Raw genomic sequence first — 24,954 nt, 5'->3', positions numbered from 1 at the left:
CCAGTTTTGAGCACTCTAAAGAACAAGGTACGATTGTATACATAAAAAGGCCCAAACATTTTCACTCCATAAAATGTGTCTGGGATTAACCTTAATCAGAGTTTTAAGAAAGGAAAATATATGCCAGGTATACTATGTCAACAAAATCAGAATGATATTCCTAATTGGATAGCATTATGATATCATGAATAAGACAGTTCCCGCCTTTTTTTCAAAATAAGCCTGAAAAGTGTCAAATGTCATACAGAAAAAGATATCCGCATTTGTCGAGCAAATTGAAAATGATACATATTGTGTATTATTATAAGACGAAAAACATACTTGAATATGAATTTGCTCGACGATGCGCTTTATGTTTTCTTAAAGGAAAACCACCTGAATTTGTGGATATTTTCATTGAAAATGGCATTTCTGAAATTTTCTGCCAACTTCTAGCTCTCGTCATATGACACAAATCATTTTGCTGATGAAACTGAGCGGATTTTGGGTTTGCTAATGCATTCCTTATTTGAATGCCAGGGTTTGAGCTCCAAGTGAAATCATCGATATTTTGGGCCAAATGACTTTAGAAACTGTACCTACTTCTTTCAGTTTAGCTCATACAAGTTTATTGTTATTTCGATTTTCCAAAAAAAAAAAAAAAGGCTTGAGCTCCACTGAAGAGACATTATTTGTCGAAATGAGAGTCTGGTGCATCAAACTTGGTACCATATAAGTTTTACATTATGACCCCTGGGTCGAGGCCTCTATTGGTGGACCGTTAGTCCCCGAGGGTCTCTACAGCCAAGTATCTAAGTACTTCGTCAATAGCTTGAAAATGCGGATGCATATTTAATTGCTGCGATAAGATTCATTTCAAAATTAAGGATTATCTCCCGTATGCATAGTATTTCTCCTTAGACGAATTTGGCTCCAGTTTTGGCACTCTAGCTTTTTCTTTAGCTCCTATAAGTTTATTGTTGTTTCGATTTTCCAAAAGTTCGGCTTGAGCATCACTGAAGAGACATTATTTGTCGAAATGTGTATCTGGTGCATAAAAATTGGCACCGTAAAAGTTTTACATTATGACCCCTGGATCCAGGCCTCTGCTGGTGGACTGTTAGTCCCGGAGGGTCTCTATAGCCCAGTAGCTAAGTACTTCGTTACTAGATTGAAAACACGGATCCATATTTAATTGCTGCGATAAGATTTAGAAATTTATTTCAAAATTTAGGATTATCTCCCTTATGGATAGCTCTTATCCTTAAACGAATTTGGCTCCAGTTTCTGGCACTCTAGTTTTCCCTTTAGCTCCTACAAGTTTGTTGTTATTTCGATTTTCCAAAAGTTCGGTTTGGGCATCACTGAAGAGATATTATTTGTCAACATGCGTATCTGGTACATCAAAATTGGTACCGTATAAGTTTTACATTATGACCCCTGGGTCGAGGCCTCTACTGGTGAACTGTTAGTCCCCGAGGGTCTCTACAGCCCAGTATCTAAGTACTTCTTTACTAACTTGAAAATATGGTTGTATATTTAATTGCTGCGATAAAATTTAAAAACTCATTTCAAAATTAAGGATTATCTCCCTCATCAATAGCATTTATCCTAGGACGAATTTGGCTGCAGTTTTTTTTTTACACCCTAGTTTTCCTTTTAGTTCCTAAAAGTTTATTGTTATTTTGATTTTTCAAACTTTGGGCTTAAGAATCACTGAAGAAACATAATTTGTCGAAATGCGCATCTGGTGCATTAAAATTGCTATCGTATAAGTTTTCATGATGACCCCTGGTTCGAGGCCTCTGGTGGCGGACCGTTAGTCCCCGAGGGTTTCTACAGCCCAGTAGCTAAGTACTTCGTTACTAGCTTGAAAGTACGGATGTATATTTAATTGCTGCGATAAATTTTAGAAATTAATTTCAAAATGAAGGATTATCTCCCTCATGCATAGCTCTTATCCTTGGACGAATTTGGCTCAAGTTTTTTACACCCTAGTTTTCCTTTTAGCTCCTACAAGTTTATTGTTATTTCGATTTTCCAAAAATTTCGGCTTGAGCATCACTGAAGAGACATTTGTCGAAATGCGCATCTGGTGCATCAACATTGGTACCGTATAAGTTTTACATTATACATTTATTACATGATAGTGAGGGATATATGGATATTTATTCACTCAAGAAAATTGATATTCCTCGAAGGCAACACCATATCTCCATATCCCGAACATCTATGCAATAAATTGTTTATTATACCTAAACAAAGCAAAACTACAAAAGTGCACTTCAAATATTGTATGTATAGCTGAGATCACTCTCACGGTAGCACTGCGCCGTCAACGTATTAGAAAGTACAAACTCTCCTTACTCCATACTTGCATCATTATCCGATAAAAGTTCAAAATGTGTATTTATTTAAATTTATTAAGAGTTAAAACTAAATAAAAGATATGGGTTATCATATTTTTTAAGATGCGAGACATACATATACAGAATCATATATCAATGTCAGAAGATTGCAGCTTTCCTTCAACAGCACTATCAAAATTTCACCAAAACCTGGCTAAAACGACATAATAGTATTTATAATAATTTTTTAAACATGTTATGTTTAACAAGATTTTTTTTTACGATAAACATTAGTAAACACTCCAACAAAATTGATGGCCATTTCATGCATAAATCTAAATAAATCATTGATTTTGCAAATTCTCATGACGCCACAGTAGGAGGGAACTACTTTAATTGTGTATCAGAGACCCACATGTTTTCAATCAAATAACATGCTCGTCTTTTTCCGTAACCGGTAAGAAGACTCTGACGTGGATCGGCGCAAGAATTACATCAAACCGATGTATTTTTTTCCTCGGAAGCGCGCATGTGGAGGAAGTTAAAAGGCTAGAACCGAATACCTGTATAAAGTGTTCGTTAGATTTTCACTAAATATTCAATTTTGGTATCATTAACGTTTTATTCATTCTAATACATAAACATATAAGTGGACATCAATAGTGGTATAATACCTTAGATATGTATGATATATTAGATGCATTTGAAAGCTCGCGTTTTATATTGTAACGTACGACTGTGACGTCATAGTTACATTTGTGTACACATGGCAACACATGTCGATCTACATGCGAGGTTCATTTGCGGTTACGGAAATAGCCGAGTAGTTACGATTGATGATGTTTGAGTGGAAGAGATGAAGTTGGATTATGCCTGGAACGTGACTGTCAAGTCCAATCAGTTTGCTCGTACGCGTAGCATAGAATTCTCATTCTCAGGCATAATAATATCATACCTTGTTCACATCGATGACCTTTATATCCAGGTTTACAACCCTGACACGCCCCCGTCTCTATGTGGCAATGCATAGTTCTACAGTTGACTGGACACGAAAGGGAACAGTCTGTTCCATAATATCCAGGAATGGGACACCCTTTAGAATAAAATCACACATTAACTACTAAGCTTTTTACGGCAACCTGCGGCTGCTGCTGGCGATCAATGGGATGCAGGTTTCATTTGGAGTATATTACCATTAACTCCTGTGCCCCATTTTAAAGAGGCGTAAATTAAGGAGGATCATACAAGATAAACATTGCATTTGAAATAAAGTAAGATACAAAACCGTAACCCATTTCCATTCTCAATGACCCTATAACGTTTGACACCGTCGTGTAAATTTCATCGCCATCAAAAGTAAAATGTTTGACTTGCCTAGATGGTAGAGTGGTATAGAGCGCTGGAAACATGTTACATGCTGCTAGGATATTTGATTCCACATGTCATGAGCTCAACCTCGGGTAGAGGCGCAAGTGGGTATCCAAATAAAATTGCTTTTCGGTTATTCATACAAATGTGAAAATATATTATAAATGCAATGTGTATCTTGCATGATCCTTTTAAATCTGCGTTAAATGACTGTGTTCCATTTCCATTATCAATAACCGCGTGGCGTGTGACAGCATGGGGATAATTTGCCTAGATGGCTGAGTGGTCTAGCATGCTGCTAGGATATTTTGATTAGTATGTCGTGAACTCGACCCCGGGTAAGGGCGATAGTGGGATTCCAAATAAAAATGTTCTGCTCTATATATATTGTATAACGAATCCAGTATTTGATTGTAAATATACCCAGTGATATGTCAAGAAACACAAATATTCAATAACATTTCGCTGATAGCGATTTCGGCTTTAATACATCTTCAGAGAGTTATAAAATTATAAAATGAAATACATAGAGGATATTCCATGTTTTATCGTTGGATATATACTTATTTCAAGAGTAAGACAGAATTTTTTAATATAATGTGATTGTTTGGGTTTTACTTTTAATTTTATTTCTGAATTTCGATCCCGATGTAAATTATTCACCCGTTGTGTTTGACCATGCCTACTTTATCTTTTAGCCAATAACTTTCATGACAGTTTCTATTGTTTAATTTACTACATAAAGCCAGGCAGCGAACAATTCGTCGATGCGAGACATCTGGTCTTGCTAGCTATACTTCTCCTTCCAATCTCCCTATGCTGGACTAACGTCTTCTTCGTCCGTTTTGTCCTTATACTTTGCCCTTGTAACTTACTAAATTATTATACCTTAGGGTTTGGAGAAATTCTTGATAGTTTATGGGCTAAGTTCTAGGATTTGGGAGTTTGCATTTGTCACATTCATACTGGTAATAAATTCATGAAGTGTTGTTAATCTTATTTGCATTTCTATTGAATTTATTCTCAAAGTTTCTAATCATAGTGTAGCTGGGTCGTTTCGAAGTCGCTACTATAAAATAAAATAAAACAAACACGTCGAGAAGTATAGACTATACGAACACCAGACCTGCTACAATATATATATATATATATATATATATATATATATATATATATATATATATATATATATCCAATAATAAGTCAAGAAACACAAAACTCGAATAACATTTCACTGTTAGCGCTTTCGGCTTTAATGCCTCTTCAGACAGTTATAAAATGTATATTTAAATTGATGATCAGATGGAGTTCAATCACATAACATTTATTTCTCTACAGGCTGTTTCGTAAGGGGATGGTTTCCCCTCACTCGCCGGGAGAAAAATGACATCTAACGAAAAACATCCGCATGGCTGAGAATATGTTACACAGAAACATACTGGATAGTTGCTAAGCATGATTACACACAGGATTGAGTAAATATTTACTATTATATCGGAGATTCATCCCTCTATATATATATATATATATATATATATATATATATATATATATTAAAATAGATAGAATAAACAGTACACAAAGTTAAAAATTTAACGCAAGCGCTTTCATTTTATAATCCTTATAATTTTATAATTTTTAACTTTGTGTACTGTTTATTCTATTTCTTTTAATATTTTATACCGGACACTGTCATTTTTTTAAAAACACAATTTGGATATATATATATATATATGTGTGTGTGTGTGTGTGTGTGTGTGTGTGTGTGTGTGTGTGTGTGTGTGTGTATTTGATATATGTTTTTTATGATATTTTCACGAATGCGAAGCACGAGTGAAAATATAAAAAAAACTCTTGTCTCACGAATGAATTAAATTCTATATTCAACAACAAAAACATTGATTTTTTTGTTTTTTACATCTGCTTCGGTTTTTCCTTCAAAACTTGACTTTCAAACATACCGATGAAGCGAGAAATAATTATCTTGGTTCTGTTGTACTTTACTGATCAAATTTGAAAACGCAAGGTAAAGTTTGGGACGAATCTTGATAACAGAAGACATGTGTAGGCTACATATGTAGGTCTAATGTTTACTGCACAGGGCAAGATCGATTTTTGAGTTGCTCTTACAGAAAGTACCGGGGAATTTAAATTTAGGCCCGACATAACACAAAACACGTCATGTACCAGAAAAAGCTATATGATTTGCGGTTTTGCATTTAAAAAAGGTCCAAACTTCATTATAACTTACCACTGCATACAGAATCCAGGCGCGTATAGCTGTATATACGCAAGTACGCAATTGGATACACATTATTTGAGAGAGAGAGAGAGAGAGAGAGAGAGAGAGAGAGATTTCTGCCGTTAAAATATATGCGCCTCAAAAATAACTTTTTATTATATAGTTCCGATTTATAATTCAATCGATATCATTTAAGCAAATTCAATGTTCATTTTGAACATCAAATGATCAACATCATGTCGAATATCACTTTAATGTACATTAAAAAGACGGATTTAGAATATTCTTCGATATCAGCAACGTTAGTCGAATATAACGTAAATAAGTAGACGTCACAAATGTAAACTAAGTCCAAGTACACACAGTGAATTGGCTTTATAAAACACTTTAGAATATAGTTTTGTGCATTTTTTTTTTTTTTTTTTTTTTTTTTTTTTTTGGAAATTAACAAGAAAACTGTTACTTTGTACAAAAATAGACGGTTTCATTGGCGTCCTATGTCTTCGTCCCCTTATTAATCTTATTCAAAAATCATCGAAAACCATCGAAAAGTTTCTATAATTCAATAAATAACATAAATGATCGGTTTTGCACGCAAACCTTCAAATTTTTCTTGTTAAAATTTGGGCAATTTTCAGCTATATAGTACACTCTTTTTTCCTGCTGTGTGAAAAATTAAACAAACTAAACATCTGCTTTTCCCTTCTTTTTTGAGATTGAAAAGAATCAATGCTTTCTATTTTTAGAACAAATTCCATGTCTACTTCAAGGTCATACAACAAAAAGTATTGTACCGTAGTTTCTAGTAGTTTTTTTTTTAAACTTGATTTTATATAGCACTTCCCATTTTAGAAAAGTTTAACTATGTGACCATTTGATAAGAATATAAATACTTTAAGCATATCATACATTTATATCAGTTTACTGTATATGATTGTTCCTAATGACAGCAAGCTTTGTTAAAAGTTATACTTGTTTTCATTGATATAGTTTTGTGTAAACAGTTGTAAATGTATATACTTTTTCTAAATCTTTGATTTCTTTGTGATTGGTTTTTGATGGTCACGATAAGAGTTTTTCTGACCCAGAACAATACCAGCTCTTGAACCCACCTCTAATGTGCAGAAGTCCGTGTTTGGTCTACTCTTAATTGTGATCTTTGTAGCAATGATGTGATTGATCACTGTTCGTTACCTTTATCTTTTTCACTTTAGTCAGATAGTTAAATATCACTACAACGTACCGTAAACCTCTACTTCACAGAGTTCATTAAATGCATGGGTACTATAACCAACAGGGTAGGTAACTCCGGGTAGTCTTTCGTTGTAGTAGATGATGTATTGTCCGTGAACTGGGCAGGCGACGTTGAGGACGGCGGGTATGGTGTCCCTTGTGTAGTTTGTGTCAGGAACACACAGATGACCTTGTGTTCTATTGGTTGTGTTCGATACGTATAATGAAAAACCCACAAATCTGCCGGAGTAATTATTTTTTGGACCTGAAATGTCAAGTCCGTGAACGGACATTTCACAATTCAGTTCATTCTTTATAACATTTCCTGTGTTTTAAATACTTCTTGTTAACGTAAAATGGTAATACTCGCTATGATAATAAGTTACATGCATATATTGTACATTTACATGGTATATGGAAACAAACCCCATGTGATATTGTCCGTCCTGTAATAAATGGTAATGTGATGTATACTGAGGATGTCCTGTAAGTCCACTCTCCATGTGGCTACCTGCTGATTAACGTTAGATATGACACACTGGTTACCAGTCACGTGGAGGTTAGATTTGCGACCATCTACAGCATTACTTGCAGAATATAGCGTGTTGCTATACGGATGAAGCTGCCATGTCGGTTTATTGAGGGCAATGTTCTCTGAAGACAATATGTACAATGCGTTTAAGCAATATTTATTCAATCAATAATTGAATACAATTAGTCAACAGAAATACATAATAAATAAACATATAAAGACCCCCTCTTTACAATATCAAGGCAGGGTTTTAAGTATAATATATAAATTATAATATTATAAGGTATGATTGTATACTAGTATATAAGTAAAAAATATCTACAGTCAAGGAAAAAAGCAGGGTCATACATATTTTCTACATCATTACGTTTTTCTCACGAACATGTTATTTGTAATTTTGACAAAATGTAATATTTACTAATACCTTGTAAATGATGAAATGGGATTATAAATAATTTTCTTGAATTAAACTGTAGTAGGAAGTGTTCGTTTTCATTCTATCAAAGGATGCAGACACTTCCATTAAAACATCTCAGCACCACTTACCAAATCGCAGCCAGAATGAGTAAACATTTGATTCGCCAGGTGATTACAAATATTAAATAAAAGGCAACTTTAAAGCTGACATGAAATCTGAAATCTAATGCAGGTTTGCATATTTTTTTTTTTTTTTTTTTTTTTGGACATCACAATTTTTTTCACAAGAAATATTGTTCAACTCCTAATCTATGGGGAGGTATAGATTTAATATCATGCATAATTACAAAAAGTTAATAATATCGCTAACCGAGATCCCCCAGGCTTCATTAGCTTGCAATATCTGTTATGTAGTATAGAGGGCTCCTCAGGCGTCAATAGTTTACAGTTACATTGCCTGCTGGGCTCCCCCGGGAATCACGAGGCTACATTGTCCGCTGGATTCCCGCCGGACGTCACTAGGTTACATATACGTTGTACATTGCACCCCCCCCCCCCGATGTTTCACTAAGTCTCATGGCCTGCTGGGCTCCCCTGGCATCACTAAGTTATAGACCTTGCAGAGCTACCTCCCTGAATCATTAAGTTATATGTGTATCGCGTACTGGGCGCACCCAAGTCATCGCTAGGTTACATTGCCCACCCAACCCCACCTCCCCTGAGCTTCATTCAGTTCCATTACCTGCCATATATAGTTAATTACCGTATGAACCAACATATAAGTGTGAACAACCCCAGAATGTCAAACCCATTTTATTAAAATGTTCATATCTTACTTTTTCTTTCTTTTTGCCTTGGATTGAGATTTATCAATTTTTGGATATGCATGCATCAGTACAGCGCCACTGCATTGTGAACACACTTCCACTCTACCTATCTATTGCGCCACGGGAGACACAATTCTTCATATATTAAATTTGTAAAATAAGTTACAACAATAATTTTCGGGAATTCGGGGACTTTTTCGACATTTTCACCCTGATGGCATGACCGTTCCATTGTGATAATGAATTTACAATTCCCAACGTTTACCTTAATATTATTTGGGGGGTGGGTGGGTGGGGTGGGGGGGGTAGATAGAATGTTCTATCGTTAAAATGATAATGTCCTACAGACCCGATTTAACGATAGAATGCGTCCTATATACCTGCAATGTAGCAAAATGAAAATTGCACACAGTGCATGTTTCGGTAAAATTATGTAACACATCACTCATATGCATCTGGAAAGTTACCTTAACGACCCACTTGCCGTTAAATCCATTTTAATTAGTTGAATTTGAGAATGTAAACCCACGAGTTTGAATTTCGCTGCTAACACCTTCCATTTTACCGGAACTTGTCATTGCGTATGCGCACAGCGTGAAATACTGAACATTAATGACGTTCCAAATATGGAAATATAGCCTTTTACGGAAAATGCTACTACGATCTTTACTACTTCGTTATTTGACATGAAAATGAATTTAAAGTTTGAAATAAACGTTAGAAATCGAGAAATATATGTTAACTAAATATTGTAACATGGGATTGAAGTAATATTCTCCCTATACAAACTTTTGCTGAAATTTGATTTCATTGATAAAGAAAATTAACCAGAGTGCACTGAGGCATGCAGGAATTATGGGAAAACAGTGGATGCTTCAGAAAATGGCGGGTACGGATGAAGCCATCAACATTCCTAATTTCCTTTAATGGTTTATATGATATCATAATCAAAATGGAATCCAACAATTGCATAAGCTGTGGGAAAACTTTTTCATGTTCCAAAAAACCTGGAAACAAGAAAAGTCTGACTTCTAAATTGGTTAGGATTGACAGAACTGTGAAAGATGTTTTACAGAAAGACTTAGGGGTAAAGACACAGCAGATCGTCAACTTTCTGTCTCCACGCCATGTGTATAAACCGGTTTTTTCCCCCACCAATGCCTTATATGGTAGTGGGCCGTTCTTATTTGCAAATTAGGTAAGCGTTCGTTTTTCGAAAACAGCAGGGTGTTCCGATGGCAGTTTCCGGTAAAATGGCAGTCAGTTCGAATCGAGAAAAGTGACATTTCAAAGTGTTGAGTTTTCAATACTATTATACGATTTTTTACAGTGTTAAGGACTTACAAATTACCAATGAGGTTAGTTGTATATAAATTTAAGTTTAAATGTACGTGTTTATTCTTTGATAAGTTTAAAATCGCTTTGGAGCGATTCCGCAATTTTCTGCTACGTTACGAGTATATGGGAGGTATTCTAACTGTGGTGAGGGCCTGTCCCGAGACACAGTTAGATTATTCTAACTAGGGGGGGGGGGGGGGGGGGGGGCTGCACCTTCCTTTAATCCGCCACTGATGCGTCGACAATCTACTGAGCTGAGTGAGGGAGTTCAAAATTCACAAAACTTCGGAAATCGTTAAATTGTTTTCTGTTGGATTGAAATGATATATTTTTGATCATGCATATAGTCATTGTATGTTCTTTTAACTTATACTGCATGTTAATTGATTAATAGAATGTGAAACATTTATATATTTGGTAAGACATAATGTATGTATTTTAAAACAACAAACACAACCAATGAAGTTTCATGATGCATGTGTATCGTTTGAAAGGTATTTGTGCAGATATCTTCTGATTTTTAAACAAAATAAACAGTAAATAACCTGTACACACTTGCAAAACGGATTTGAAACATGAAATTATTGAAATCAGTTTCCGAGTTGAACTGTATAATTTTGTTGCGTATAGGTATCGAAGTGAAGACAACGACTAGATGCGATGAAATTGTTGTTAGCAGTTAATTTAATCAAAGTTTCGATTCTTATATAGATTTTATTCATAACTAATGCTACATACAATGAATTCTTGTAAATAGCAACAGTAATGTATGTATTATATCTGTGTAATCAGCGATGAATTTATCTTAAAGGAATATTTGTTAATGTCAATGGACCTTGGTACAGTATATTTATACTTCCTCACACTACTGCGCATCGAGTAACGAGTGCACAACAGTAATTGCATCTCAATACTGAGAATGGGTGACGTAGCTGTCAGAGGAAGATATGAATGGAAATAATTTTACATGTATGTCTATAATTTCATTTTTTAATACTGGGTATTTTAATGCCGTATTTAAATATTTAAAAAAATCGCTAAATTTACAATTCACCCTTTCATCTAAAATTGACGATTTTGAGCGAATAATAAAAACGACCCAGCCTACCAGTGTGGTGAGAGGCTTTTCATGTTGTCGAAGTTATTTTGACGAATCACCTATATTTTACAACACTGATCCTAATGGGATTTTATGATTGGCCTACCTAGATTATGTGCAGATTGAAACAGTTAATCTTAGTACGCCGTGTTTAGCACCACTAATAAAGTTACAAAATTCTAAAATTACACCAGTTTTATGAGGCAGATTTTGTTATACTCTTTTCAAATTTACATTCAGCTCTCAAAATCATGGTTGGCTGAGTTCAACACAAATACGTTCTCAAATTTCCAAAGATGATCTGTGCACACAATGGTTTTAACGATAAGGAAGAAAGTTAAATGAAAATCGGCTATATCGGGTTTAGTCAGGATACACAGACTGTGAAATGTTGTGAGATTTACATGTAATGTATTCTGATTTCTTGTTGATAAACCTTGGGTTTTCCTTTATAGAAATAGAAATCTAAAGAAAAATACACTTAGCATCTTTTAAAATAAAATTGTTAATTACAATAGAAAATATACAATGTCGGATTTGCTTTGAAATAGCAACATGTCTATCCACTAATAATCCACAGTCTCGGGGGGGGGGGGGGGCAGAATTCCGTATCCTCCCCCCCCCCTCCCCCCACCAGGCTCTCTAGATAAAACAAGATATTATATCCACTATATAGTTATGTAGTGTCCCTGTCTGAATCACCGCTCCTAAAGTATATCAATCACACTTCCTATTGCTTGAACAATAGCATCATTCACTTAAATACACACTGAAGGCTGAATGCAATTATCTGATACGCGATTCGTTCACAATATTGTCTAAAAATGACAAGCTATTCAAACTTGACCGTGAATACATATGAATAGAAATGTCCTTACCGTATGCATATGAAACCATACAAATCATCAACAGGAGATATATTGAAACCATCATGGTGACCGCCGCACAAACTCAACAAGGAAGTTAAATAACTGGAGCTGAACGTGACTTCTGTATTGTGCAGTATACAAGGGGGGCTCGTTGAACCAAGCTATTTAAAAAAAGTGATATCCTCTATTCAACCCCCGTGCCTTGCCTAATTCATTTCCATAATTTAGTTCCTTATTAAATGAACGATGGCGGGTCGGGTGTACTTAATGCAGAAAACTGAACTTTACAATTATCGAAGGTTGGTTACCAATCTACAGAAACGGTAAATACCGTTGTAAAATGTAAGTGTGCGTTGACTATAGGCAGAGTTATACACTGTTAGGAACCCATTGTTGAGGAATGTAAATCGGCTACATGTTTGCAGTTACCCCCCCCCCCCCCCTCCCGGTTTTCGATGCCGTCCCAAGCTTCACATCAAATAGCATCGATTATCAAACAAGGTATAGATAAGCTTACGGTGCCCAAATCGGTATCATACTAAGTTTTAGCAGGTTGCAAAATATCTGTGAAAACAAGATTTTGTTTCTTCAAATTTGTAGAGAGCACTTCTTGAACTGTGCATTTTGTAAAATTGTTGGGGTGGGGACAAGGAACGGTGTTACAGCCGTACTTGATGTTTCCTTCTGCCCAAGTTATAGTACAAAGAATTCCGAGAATTATGTAAGTTAACTGTAAAACAAACCAACAGAAATGCAGGTCGAGTTGTACAATGTTATTTGTTTCAAAGGTTGAATCACACGCGACCCCCCCCCCCCCAAAAAAAAAAACCAAACAACAACCCCAAACATGTTTCAACAGAAAGAATACTTTATATACGGATTTGATATAAATGTAATCAACTTGTTCCGTTTATTGTCCACTGTGTGAAACGATAACAAAGCATGCCTCCACGTGTAATGTCTGGTACATCTAACTGTGGCTTGTGGTTTGTCGTCGAACACATTGGCTAAAATTGATAATGAAGATTTGATGATATACTAAAGATGAATTAATCATGATCAAATCAAGATGAGGAATACTATTTGCTAAGAAAATTCACACAGTGAACATATAAGTATAACCAGAGCTTGAATTGTTGTACAATTACATTATTTTTCATTTATCACATGATACCGATTTGAAATGAATTTGCCATGCTTAATAGAACATATTGTGCTTAAAATAAAATGAAATGTGAAAAACACTAGAAATTGTTTAATTGTTTTAGAATCAACTTGTAATTTAAAAATAGATCTGTTTTAAATCAAACTTTTACTACTACATGTATATTTTATTTATGCTGACAAAACCATGATTCTGGCGTTATTTACATCACAGGGAATTGCGAGCTCTTTACCTCCCTTGTAACTCGACAACTGACTTTCATTTTTTTTTCTTTTTTGATTAACAATAGGAATACCTTTGTTAAGCATTGTAAACATTAAAAATGGGGGGGGGGGGATTTGAAAATGTTCAGTTCAAATCATTACCATGCACCTTTAAGTGATTGTCTCAATGGAAACCAAGCAAACTAATTTTCTTTTTTGTCCAGATGGACGTATCGCGTTTATCTGAACTAATGTCATGAAATTATACCAGATATGTATACCTTTGATGTCAATATTTAATAAAAAAAAAAATCCATGGGACTGGCTTTTCCTTGTCATGGTTAATTATATTTATACATGTAGATGTTTTATTAACAAAATCGGTAATCAAACCTATTTGGTTGATTGATGGATTGTATATTATTTAACGTCCCTCGAGAGAATTGTTCACTTGAGACTGATTTGGGATATCATATAGAACACTTATGTCAAATCTTACACTGGAAACTATGATACAATTTGAAAACGAGAAGAAAATAATAATAAAAAAAAAAAACTTTACTTTTTTGCATGAACAATGCGAAAGTTTCCTATATAAAATTTCAGGTAGTCTATGGACATTGAAAGACGGGTTTAAATTTAAAATTGAGAATAATATCTAAAACAAGGCATTTTGAAGCCAAATCTCTACTAGTGACGATAATATTATAATTGATTGATTGTATATTTATTAAATTCCCGCTCGAGGTTTTTTTTCACTCATATGGAGACGTCACCATTGTCGGCGAAGGGCTGCGAAATTTAGGCCTATGCTCGGTGATTACGGCCTTTGAACAGGGAGGGAACTTTATCGTGCCACACCTGCTGTGACAGGGGACCTCGGTTTTTTGCGGTCTCATCAGAATGAACACCCCATTTAGTCGCCCCTTACGACAAGCAAGGGGTACTGAGGACCCATCCCGGTTCCCCATGGGATGGATAAAACATGTTTGAAAATATTTTTCAATAAATTTCATGTGGAAATATTAACTTTAAAATCCATCTTTGGCGAAGTGGATATGACATCGTTCTTACAAAAATTCCTAAATTGGCACTTAATTACAATTAGACATAATTGATGATTTATCTCTTTCTCACATTGACACCGTGAATGGAGGACCGCGGCGTGTTTTGCACTTCATCTATTCACGGGGAAGTGATTCGCGCTGCCCTGTGATAAAGGTATCCTATATCGAAAGCAATGTAAGAGAAAATATTAAGTGAATGTAAATATTGCAAAATCATATACTGTATGCATTTACTCAAATTAGAATGCAGATTTTCCATTAACCTCAATGGTAATCGTATAGTAAGACATGCATCAGCTATAAGCTATGGATATTAGTCACGTCTCAGTCTAACGTTGGTTGTACAAATAATGATATTGATACCTCATACTTTAAAGATGGCGTAAATCATCACTTTAAGTTAGTTTTAATTCGCGGAACTTTTTACAATATAAACACACTGCGTAATCGGATACGCACGATCTGTGGATAGTACGTTAGCCATGCCCCGCATACTTATACAAACTGTGTTCACGGTGCGTGACGTGTAGTAATACGATATCGTGAAGATGTATTTGACACTGTAAGCCCATGTATAGCTTTTTTTCTTTATTCCCTCTTTTTTTGTACATAAGGTACAAACTGGTTGCTCTAAAAAAAATGTAACTTCAAGGGTTTTGTTACGAGATATTGATACTTTTTATACAATTGTAATTTCTGTCTGAGACAAACTTCACTGGTGTAGTCTGTTTTTCAAACAGTAATTTTCTGTATGGATATCAGTTTCTTAAATAGTTTGAATCACCATCATACATGATCGCACACGTATTGTCAATATCAATTCATTGTTTATAATTATTGCTTTGTGTATTTATAGTATCTCGTCTGAAGTTGAGGATATTTACAAGGTGTTTAATCATTAACTTCATAACTTTAGGGACATGCATATAGGTGAATGGTTTCATGTTATTCAAGAAATTTAACAGTACATCATCGGTATGATTAACTCTTAAAATGCCATTCTTTCAAAATATAGTTCTAGTTTTTAAATCAGTCAGCATGTAAAAAAGAAAATATGCAAGTTTAAGATTTCGAAACTAAATTCTTATCAGACACATAGACACACAGTGAAAGAGAGAGAGAGAGAGAGAGAGAGAGAGAGAGAGAGAGAGAGAGAGAAGGAGGGAGAGAGAGAGAGACAGAGAGAGAGAGAGAGAGAGAGACAGGCAGAGAGAGAGAGCTCTATCGTTTTAATTCCCGTTACTATTTTTTTTTTTGACAAACAAACTCTTGTCGTGTCACGCGCTGACAAATTCCTATCTACTTGCTAACTGTACACCAGGAAGTCACATGTAGTGTACTGCTTTAATGAACTGTGCCGATTTTGCTTCTTGTATCAGAATAAGAGGATGGTGTTTAAATGAAAACAATCTGTATCTATCTTTACTATGTGCATTAAACAAATCTAGATATTTGACTTGAAAAGTGGTTTTATTCGTAAATTACATTGCATTAGGAGGGGTAAGGTGTACAGTGTATCTGTTTATTTTTCACTCACTCGATTAATTATCATTGTTTGATGACAACAAATTGATGCACAGTAAATTGATTTATGTGTACAGGAATGTAAAACACTCATGTGATGAGTAGAGGCACTGCAGAAGGAAGGAAATAACATTTTGTGAACACTTTAAATTACATAAGAGCTGATGTGGTAGATGTGATTAACTCGGCTGTAGTGGATTTATGAACAGGGGGATCCCCACTGAATACAGATGTTTAATACACCGTGCATAAAGTGTTCTATTTTTAAAGTTTAAATCACATGTTAACTAATGTGCATGTAAGATTTGTACATCAAGTTACCAGACCATGCACTAACTGAAGATAGGAGGTACCCACTAACTCGCGTCATCCATTATCAAACCAGAGATGATTAGTACCTATCATTTCAGTGGAAATCATTACCTGATTGGAATTATCAATTCAAAACTCCCAAAGATTTTCAAACAAACATAATAAGTGACGGATCACACTTAGTGGCGGATCTAGTGTGGGACCTACATGTACCAGAGTTGCATCACTATTAAATATATCTTCTTTAGGATATTCTTTTTTGAAAGGTAATTATTTTGCTATTTAGGGAATTTTAACCCTGCTCCCTTTTTGGACGGAAAAGATAAAAGCTTCAGTCGTAACCGCTTGTCCTTTAAAAAAATTCAGATCCGTCACCGAGACCGGATAAACCTGTGCAGACACGTTTCGGATCCGCCACTGACACCGGATAAACCTGTGTAGACACGTTTCGGATCCGCCACTGAGACCGGATAAACATGTGCAGACACGTTACAAGCTACATTGTATAAGTTCATAGAAAATCGGCTCCGTCTGGGGGCACCTTTAGGCCCCCCAGTTTGTCCCGGGGGAGGGTGTTCCCATGCTCTCCTTGATTTTAACAGCAAGACCCGGTGTAGGGGCAAATTTTGACTCCCATAGAATAATGACCCCCTAGCCGGAGAAAAATTGGATAATTTTGTAGAAAGATCCAGGGGTCATTATTTTGCGTGTCATACCTGAAAAATAATGACCCCTCTAGAAAAATGACCCCCCTCCCTTTCTTAGCAGATTCATTTATTTTAAAGGAGTTGATACGGGTTTTCGGGTCATTATTTACCCAGAGTTATCTTTCCTGCTGCTCCTCTTATCAAATTTATTCCATGTGTAAAACATTTTCACGGTTAATAAAATAAAAGTAAGAACTAGTTCATTAAATTTGAGGAAAACCCACTGTAGGTTCCATGACCAATTACAACTGTAAAAACCTCGCATATGTCAGGGACGGATCCAGGGAATTTTCAAAAAGGGGTTCTACCATAAATTTTAGTTTTTAAAAGGGGAGTTCCATTCTCAAAATTGTTATTTTTACCTCATTAAGCAAACTTTTGTAACGATAGGCAGAGGTACAACCTGTAAAACCTCCACACCTCCCTCTGAAGCTACCAATGTATTTATGCTATCTATTTACATGTATAGATCTTGTGTAATCAAACACACACATTAAAAGAGCTGCGTCTAAATACAATACTTCTTGTGTCACAGAGAGGCGTGAAATCTTCTTAAAACGGATGAATTGACATACATATTTTGCAACTGAAGTCAATAGCTTATTTCATTCACGCATCATTATCGTTTTTCAAAGAATTTTGAAAAATGAGTAAGTGTTGATATAGGCATAAGTGAGTATGCGAACGATAACTTTGGGTAGACTATAGCATTTCACTGGGTAATTTATGCCTATCAGGAGTGTAGGACAAGTGGACGGGGGCACATGCCCCCTCACTTTTGGAAGATGGGGGGGGGGGGCAAGTGGGTTTGTGTCCCCGCACTTTTTTAACACAAAATTAACATAGATTGATCAGATGAGAATATACCACGGTTAAAAAAAATACTCAATTCCAATATGCAGGTTCTCAGCACTCAAACAATTATTTCTTGCATGTACATAACCTATTCTCTCCCTACTACATTTTTATTTTACGTTTTAAACCGTCATAAAATTGTTAATTACAAGAAAAATGTTCCACAGTGAAAATAGCTATATCTCATATATATTAGAAGGGGAACCCAACATTGCAATGTTCAAAAGTGCAGTATGTCGTACACAGTACAGGGGAGTAAGGGAAGGTACAGCCGGGGCACATGTCCGGCCCCACACTTTTCAAAGGGGGAAGAAGTATGGTTGTGCCCCCCCCCCCCCCCCCCGCCCCCAAGCAAGGCTTTTTTACAATCTGATTAGAATAAGATTCCCGATCCGCTCCTTTGTTTTCATATTGTCTTTACAACATAAAAACAAAGGAGCAGATGGAGGATCTCATTTTTATCATTTTGGGGTTCTTAGTTAGTACCCACAAATAAAACAATTTTGAGTCATTTACAGTCGGAAGACCCTCCAGAGGCCACGAATCTTTAATTCCTCAAAATTTTCTTCGGGAGACATGGAAATACATGAAACTTGATAATGAAGTCAGTAGGAAATGGCATACAAGTAAAGTATATATGAAGTGTAAAAAAAAAAGTGACAAGGGAAGTGTAAAGCCCCCCCCCTCCCACCTACCCCACCCCACCCCATCCCACCCCCACCCACCCCCACCACCACCACCACGAAATAGGATTTTGGAGTGTCAGAAGGATATCTTACGTGCTTTTTTTTTTCTTTTATTTATATTTTTCTGCTTGTCAAGTCAAGATGTGTTTAAGGTGGATTTCTTAGGTGCCCTTCATTATTTTTAGCAAAGCTACGCTACTGCCTATTGTGTTAAATTATCAAAACACCCAAAATAAAACGCCGCATCATATCACAGTAAATGCAGTGCACCTGCTATCACCGTGTAGAAACGCACTAGAGTAAAGCGTTTCACCTTCTCTCTCTCTCTCTCTCTGTCTCTCTCTGTGTGTGTGAAGAATGTAGAGGAAGCAAATTTACAAAAAGATGTGATTAATTAAGATGAATTCCAGGTCTAGCACCCTATAAAAATGGCTGAGGGGGGGGGGGGGAGGCACTTTGCCTCCCCCTTTTCGAAATTCCTTGGATACTTGGATATCCATATGAGTACACAATTCCCGCCGCTGATCAGAATTAGAGGATTTCCAAGACACAGTACCCCCCCCCCCCCAGGCATGTCCATCTAGGTATGCAAAGGTTGGGCTTATCGACAGAAAAAAAAATGACATGTTAAAAAATTCTGCGGGAGAAAAATTCCGTTAAAATTCTTTCTAATTTGTTTTGATCCCGTCAGAATTCCGCTTTCCTGTCCTCTCCGGTGAACATCCGTGGTGATTCCGTTGATTTTATATAGTAAAATCTGCATTTTTTTCAACGGATATGAAGAAAACATGCATGTATTGTTCTGCCTTATTGCTCCCAAATTTCAAATGGATGAACGCTTATATATAACTGATGGGTGATCTGCAGTTCATCTATAATTACATGTATTTTGATAGTGTGCTTTGAAACAGTTTTATTAGTGGATACAAAAGAGCTTTTTTTTTCAAGAATCACTCGATCATTAAATATTTCCTTTATTCCTTACATAAATTCCTTTTCGTTTTTATAAAGTAAAATTAATTATGCTCTCCATTTTTATAAGAATATAAAATACTATTCGAAGAAACCGGTTTTCTCATGTCCCGCAGCTTTGTTATTATTCTTGGCAATTAACAATAGAATACATATTGTTGGTTGAAAATTGTCATTTATTAATGACGATTGAAGAAGTTGACAACTTATTTACAAACCCTATAACAGAGAGATCCCCGAGTATCAAAACTACAACTCAGACAACCTAACCAAGAATGACATTGGGATCTCCCTAACGTTTATAAATCTTGATAAATACAAACATAATAAAATTAAAAAAAAATAAGGTGGCACATTAAAAATTTTGCCATAATGACAATTGGATTTCCGCCACCCAAGGGACAAAAAAAAATGAGAAACGGTTTGTTAAGAGAGAGAGAGAGAGAGAGAATTGTAAGAGACCGTCATAAATTTTGTACAAAGAAATGTAATATACTAGTAAGAAAATACATGGAGTAGCTAATGCATAGTACTAAATATTCTGAACATGCTAAAAGCACTGAACTTCAATAAACTGGAATGACTAGCAAGAAAATACATGCCGTGGCCAGCAACACCCTAAGAGTATTCTTACATAAAGCAGCATACATGAAAGCAAAATGGGTAGCATAATCTGACCTACCGTGTACATAATACATATAAAAAATTTAGAATCTTAAGGATGATGTGATCCAAGGTCATATCCTTCAAATGTCGTCATCTACGTGAACTACTTATGATAAATGGATTTTAATTGATTTCTGTAACGATCATCGTATTAAGGGCACTAATTTGGTTCCTGTAACTTTTTTTTCAAATTTCGACATTTTAATTTCAATGATAGAGTTTTCCTTACAAAATCAAAAATACTATTGAATATGAATTGTAGAAGGGTTTTATTTCGGTGATCCAACCAGTATTGACTTCATAGGCGGATCTAGAAATTTTTCAAAGGGGGTTCAATATTTTGAAATTGGTAGAGGTGTTAGAGTACATTAGTATCATCTAAAGCCAGTGGCAGTTCCAGGAAGTTCCTAACGGGAGGCATTACCAGAGGAATAATCCTTAATAAAATTTACAAGGGGGGGGTCATTATTCTACAGGGGTCATTTTTCTAAACGTGAAATGGATTGATTTTTTGAACAAGACATGTTTTCTACGGACAAAAGGGATCATTATTCTACGTCGAATAATGATCGGGGGTCATTTTTCGACAGCGAAAAATGACCCCCGGTCATTATTCTATGGGAGTCAAAATTTGCCTCTACACCGGCGGACAACTATAAGTATTATAGTAGACATACGTATAGTAGGGTGTAGCTTTTAATTACATGCATTGTCAGAGTATATGCAGTTTGTGCACGTGCTCTCATACTAGCTTTGCTATTATGGTGAGAAATTACAATGCAATGTTTTTGATATATTTGAAAGTGCTTCTTAAACTTTATTATCTCATTTGACCATGTTGCACATATTCACCAGCATCATTAACATTATCAACAGCAAACACTAGTTTAGTGTATTGTGCTACACATGATGCCCCTTTACTCACTTGTTTTTACTGCAATGTTAGAAAGATTTATTTGAGTCTAAGGCATCAGACATGTTATAATAAGTCAGGTGGTTCTCTAAACCAATAGTTTTTCTTTTTCTACTTCCCCACTTCCAAATCCTTAGCCTTTGTTCAGCCCAAAGTTAGACTTCAGACAGCACTCAGAGAGTAAACACTTACAGAACATGTCTTAAGCAATGATCTGATAAAGACATTGGAAGGAATCGTACGTCCACTAACAGTAAGTACACTATTTATTCCATTCTTCTCTACACCTTGTATTAATATTATTTCTGTAAAGTTTCTAATTTAGAATTTCTGTGAAATTGAAGTTAAAGAATAATTCCTAATTATAGATGAACGAATTGAAGCATTTTATTTCGGTATATTGGTTTCATCCATGTATCATGTATATATGTCCATCAGTACAGTTCTTCTGTAAATAGTGTTGATAGTACTGACGTGAAAGAGCTACAAAGTTATTGACTCTAGTTACCTTCTGAGAGGAACATTGTTCCACAAACAGGAGACCGATCTAATTAAAATCAGACTTCCTAGATCCGCGTACGTAGCGTGAGCGTATTTTAGGATCTGATTTTAATTAGATTGACAGGTGGCTGAATCACATTATCATGTTTTTATCATATCACAAGATGTAATGTAAGAGCTTTACGGGGACAGTGATAGTTATTATTTCATAATTTATACCCGTGAACACGTTAATACTGTACAATATCCGGTCTATCAATATCGAGGGGAATAACTTGTATTCCTTAGGCTATCTAAATGTTTCATGACAAGAGTTATCCTTCTTATACTTTGTTAAAATCATGATATGCTAGCATATCATGATTTCTCTCTACGGGTTTGATACTATTACACCTTTTATTTTTTTTTTATTTTTGCTTATGTTACAGTCTGTTATTTTCTAAATCGTATCAAATAAAATACAGAACCGAAGTACAAATGCAGCCATAGTTGTCATTTATATATGTAGTGATGACCAACTAAAAGGTTACCACATAAGTGTAAATTCTATATTTGTAGTGCCTTTCCGTCACTGTATTATTATCACGTTTACATATACATTTACAACGTTCGTTATTAAGTACAGATCTTCATTACGTTTGGAGGAGGTGTGTACATATCAGTGTTCCTGAAGATCAGAAAGAAAATCATATTTTCGAGGGGAAAGTGCTGTAATTTGAAGGGGAAAAAATAAAGTTTAAAAAGGGAAGGATGGCAAAACGGAGCTGGAGAAATACGTTTCCGAGAACATACCTGGATAAACCGTCTTTATAAATGTCAGGGGGAAAAACCCGTTAATATCTTACGTAATAGTTGGCTTTAATTTTTAATTTCTTTTCTCGGGTATTGATCTATAACATTTGGAAATGCAATGAAATGTTTTGAACTTTATAAGGGATGTATATTTTTGGATTATTTACTTAGTAGCATCGTTAAAATCACTTACACACACGCACGCAAGCACCTACGTGCAATTTTGGTTGTGACAATATTTTGATAACCGGTAAATTTCTTATGAACGAAAAATATGGACTGATATTGACACCATAGGAACAATCACAAAAAACCCTCAAAATATAAGATGTTTGGTTGTCCAGAAGTAAGATGACACCACATCTTAAATGGGGTGGGGGGTCATCCGTGTTGGCTCCCGTTATATATTTTTTTTATTTCCCCTGTAATTGTTTTATCAGTCTAACGTTTTGATATTCATTGAACTCGTTGGATATTCATGTCGTACAGGTATGAAGATGTTGATACCCTGCATGGTCAAACTTTCAAATCTGCACTAGCATGTGCGTGTTCTTAATTTTGAATGGATAATACTAAAACGTCTCTAACTCTTGTATGGACACAACAGATGAATTGATTTATACAGCATAGGTAGATGGTATGTATTGCGTTAGGTTGGTATAATGGCATGCATCATTTTTAAGGTTCATTTTTTGAATGACCATAAAGTTTTTGTTCTTCATCAAATTCTTCCTAGGTTTTTTTTTATGTAACCCCTTACAAAATTGATATGAGCGTGTGTATACAAGTGTGCTGAAATATGGTCGGGTAATTTCATGGATTCAATACCGCATGTATATGAATGAAATCAACAAGAGCGCGTAGTCATACCAATGTGCTCGAATACATGTATCTACGTGCATTGCTTTTTACAATTTTTGGCACTAAAATAGAGTGATTTTCTGATTAAAGGCTAAAATGCAGTGGTTTTGTGCTGTAGGATTACAACATGAGCGCCTAATTAATATTGTGAACCATAGATGGTAAATCAAATTTGTGTGAGCACGAATGCGCGTGCATTTTAAGTTTTAACTTCCTCCATACATTTTATATTTCAATGAAATGTTTTGAAATTTATGTGGCAAATATAAATATGGACTATTTCGCAGCATTGTCAAAATCACTTACACACAGGCACAGCAAGCACATTCGTTAAATTTCTATTGACTTATATATCTAGCCAAGGGTTAAATATGGTATGAATGAGAAGAAAAATGAATGATATTCATAGCATCATATGTACATGTACATACTACAACAACTTAGAATCAGTCCTATAGTTAATACTGAATACTCAAACTCAGCGCGCGAGATGATTGATTTCATTCATATGTCGATTTGATATATCCCTGTGAGCTCGAAATAAAGGACACCACAGAGTCGTCCACTTCTACTTCATACTTAGATATTTTATTGAAAGTAGACATTAACGGCAAACTAACAACTCAACTGTATGACAAACGGGATGATTTCAGCTTCTCCATCGTCAACTTCCCACATTTATGTAGCAATATTCCATTATCACCTGCATATGGTGTTTATATATCTCAACTGATTCGATATGCAAGAGCTTGTTCTGGGTATAGTCAGTTTTTAAATCGAGGTAAGCTACTGACAAACAAGTTCATGGTACAGGGATTTCAACAGTCTCGATTGAAGTCAGCATTTCGCAAATTCTATGGTCGTTATAACGATCTAGTTCGTCAATACAACCTCGCATTGGGTCAAATGCTGTCTGACGTGTTTCATACCGATTGTTAAGCCGTTCTTGGCACACTGATTTTGACTGCGGATAACTCCGTTTACCTGATCAGAATATGGGGCTCACGGCGGGTGTGACCGGTCAACAGGGGATGCTTACTCCTCCTAGGCACCTGATCCCACCTCTGGTGTGTCCAGGGCTCCGTGTTTGTCCAACTATCTATTTTGTATTGCTTGTAGGAGTTATGAGATTGATCACTGTTCGTTATCTTCACCTTGCATGAGATGAAGCAAAATGTTAAGAATTTGCAATGTATGTGACCGGAATGTTCATCTCACCCCTTTCTCTCAAGTTGTGGGACTATAGTACTGTAGTACTTTGTCTGAAGACATTTTTATGGATGCTCTGATGACTTTGAATTTCTTTTTGCAGAGTTTATCCACGCCAGACTTCAGAATTCAACGAAAACTGTATACAGGTATACTAAATACCTTTCATTTATTCCTGTTAAGTTTCTTCATTTCGAGGAGGAACTCTTGACTCCACTTTCACAACTTCCTGTTGCTCAAGATCTGACAGGAAGTCATCATCATGCAGC

At 35.6% G+C, this 24,954-nt stretch overlaps 1 protein-coding gene and 1 long non-coding RNA gene across 3 annotated transcripts in view; one reads left to right on the top strand and one right to left on the bottom strand.

Moving 5' to 3' along the window:
- The window catches only part of LOC125663226 (uncharacterized), a 74,832-nt gene extending 62,449 nt beyond the window's left edge, over positions 1-12,383 (bottom strand). For both annotated transcript variants that reach the window (XM_056146109.1, XM_056146110.1), the window contains exons 1-4: positions 12,262-12,383; positions 7,597-7,824; positions 7,181-7,435; positions 3,283-3,420 (exon numbers count right to left, since the gene is read on the bottom strand). In XM_056146109.1, coding sequence (XP_056002084.1) covers positions 3,283-3,420; positions 7,181-7,435; positions 7,597-7,824; positions 12,262-12,316 — 676 coding nt within the window. In that variant the 5' untranslated portion in view covers positions 12,317-12,383. The remainder of the gene's footprint in view (positions 1-3,282; positions 3,421-7,180; positions 7,436-7,596; positions 7,825-12,261) is intronic.
- A 4,081-nt stretch (positions 12,384-16,464) lies between these two features.
- On the top strand, positions 16,465-24,923 carry LOC125661808 (uncharacterized). Its single transcript, XR_007365125.2, has 3 exons — positions 16,465-16,789; positions 21,460-21,575; positions 24,789-24,923. It is a non-coding gene; the product is annotated as an uncharacterized LOC125661808 (long non-coding RNA).
- The last annotated feature ends 31 nt before the right edge of the window (positions 24,924-24,954 follow it).

The sequence above is a fragment of the Ostrea edulis genome, chromosome 8 (assembly GCF_947568905.1).
Source record: "Ostrea edulis chromosome 8, xbOstEdul1.1, whole genome shotgun sequence".
In the NCBI taxonomy this organism is placed as follows: Eukaryota; Metazoa; Mollusca; class Bivalvia; order Ostreida; family Ostreidae; genus Ostrea; species Ostrea edulis.
This window is presented reverse-complemented; position numbering and strand designations above follow the sequence as displayed.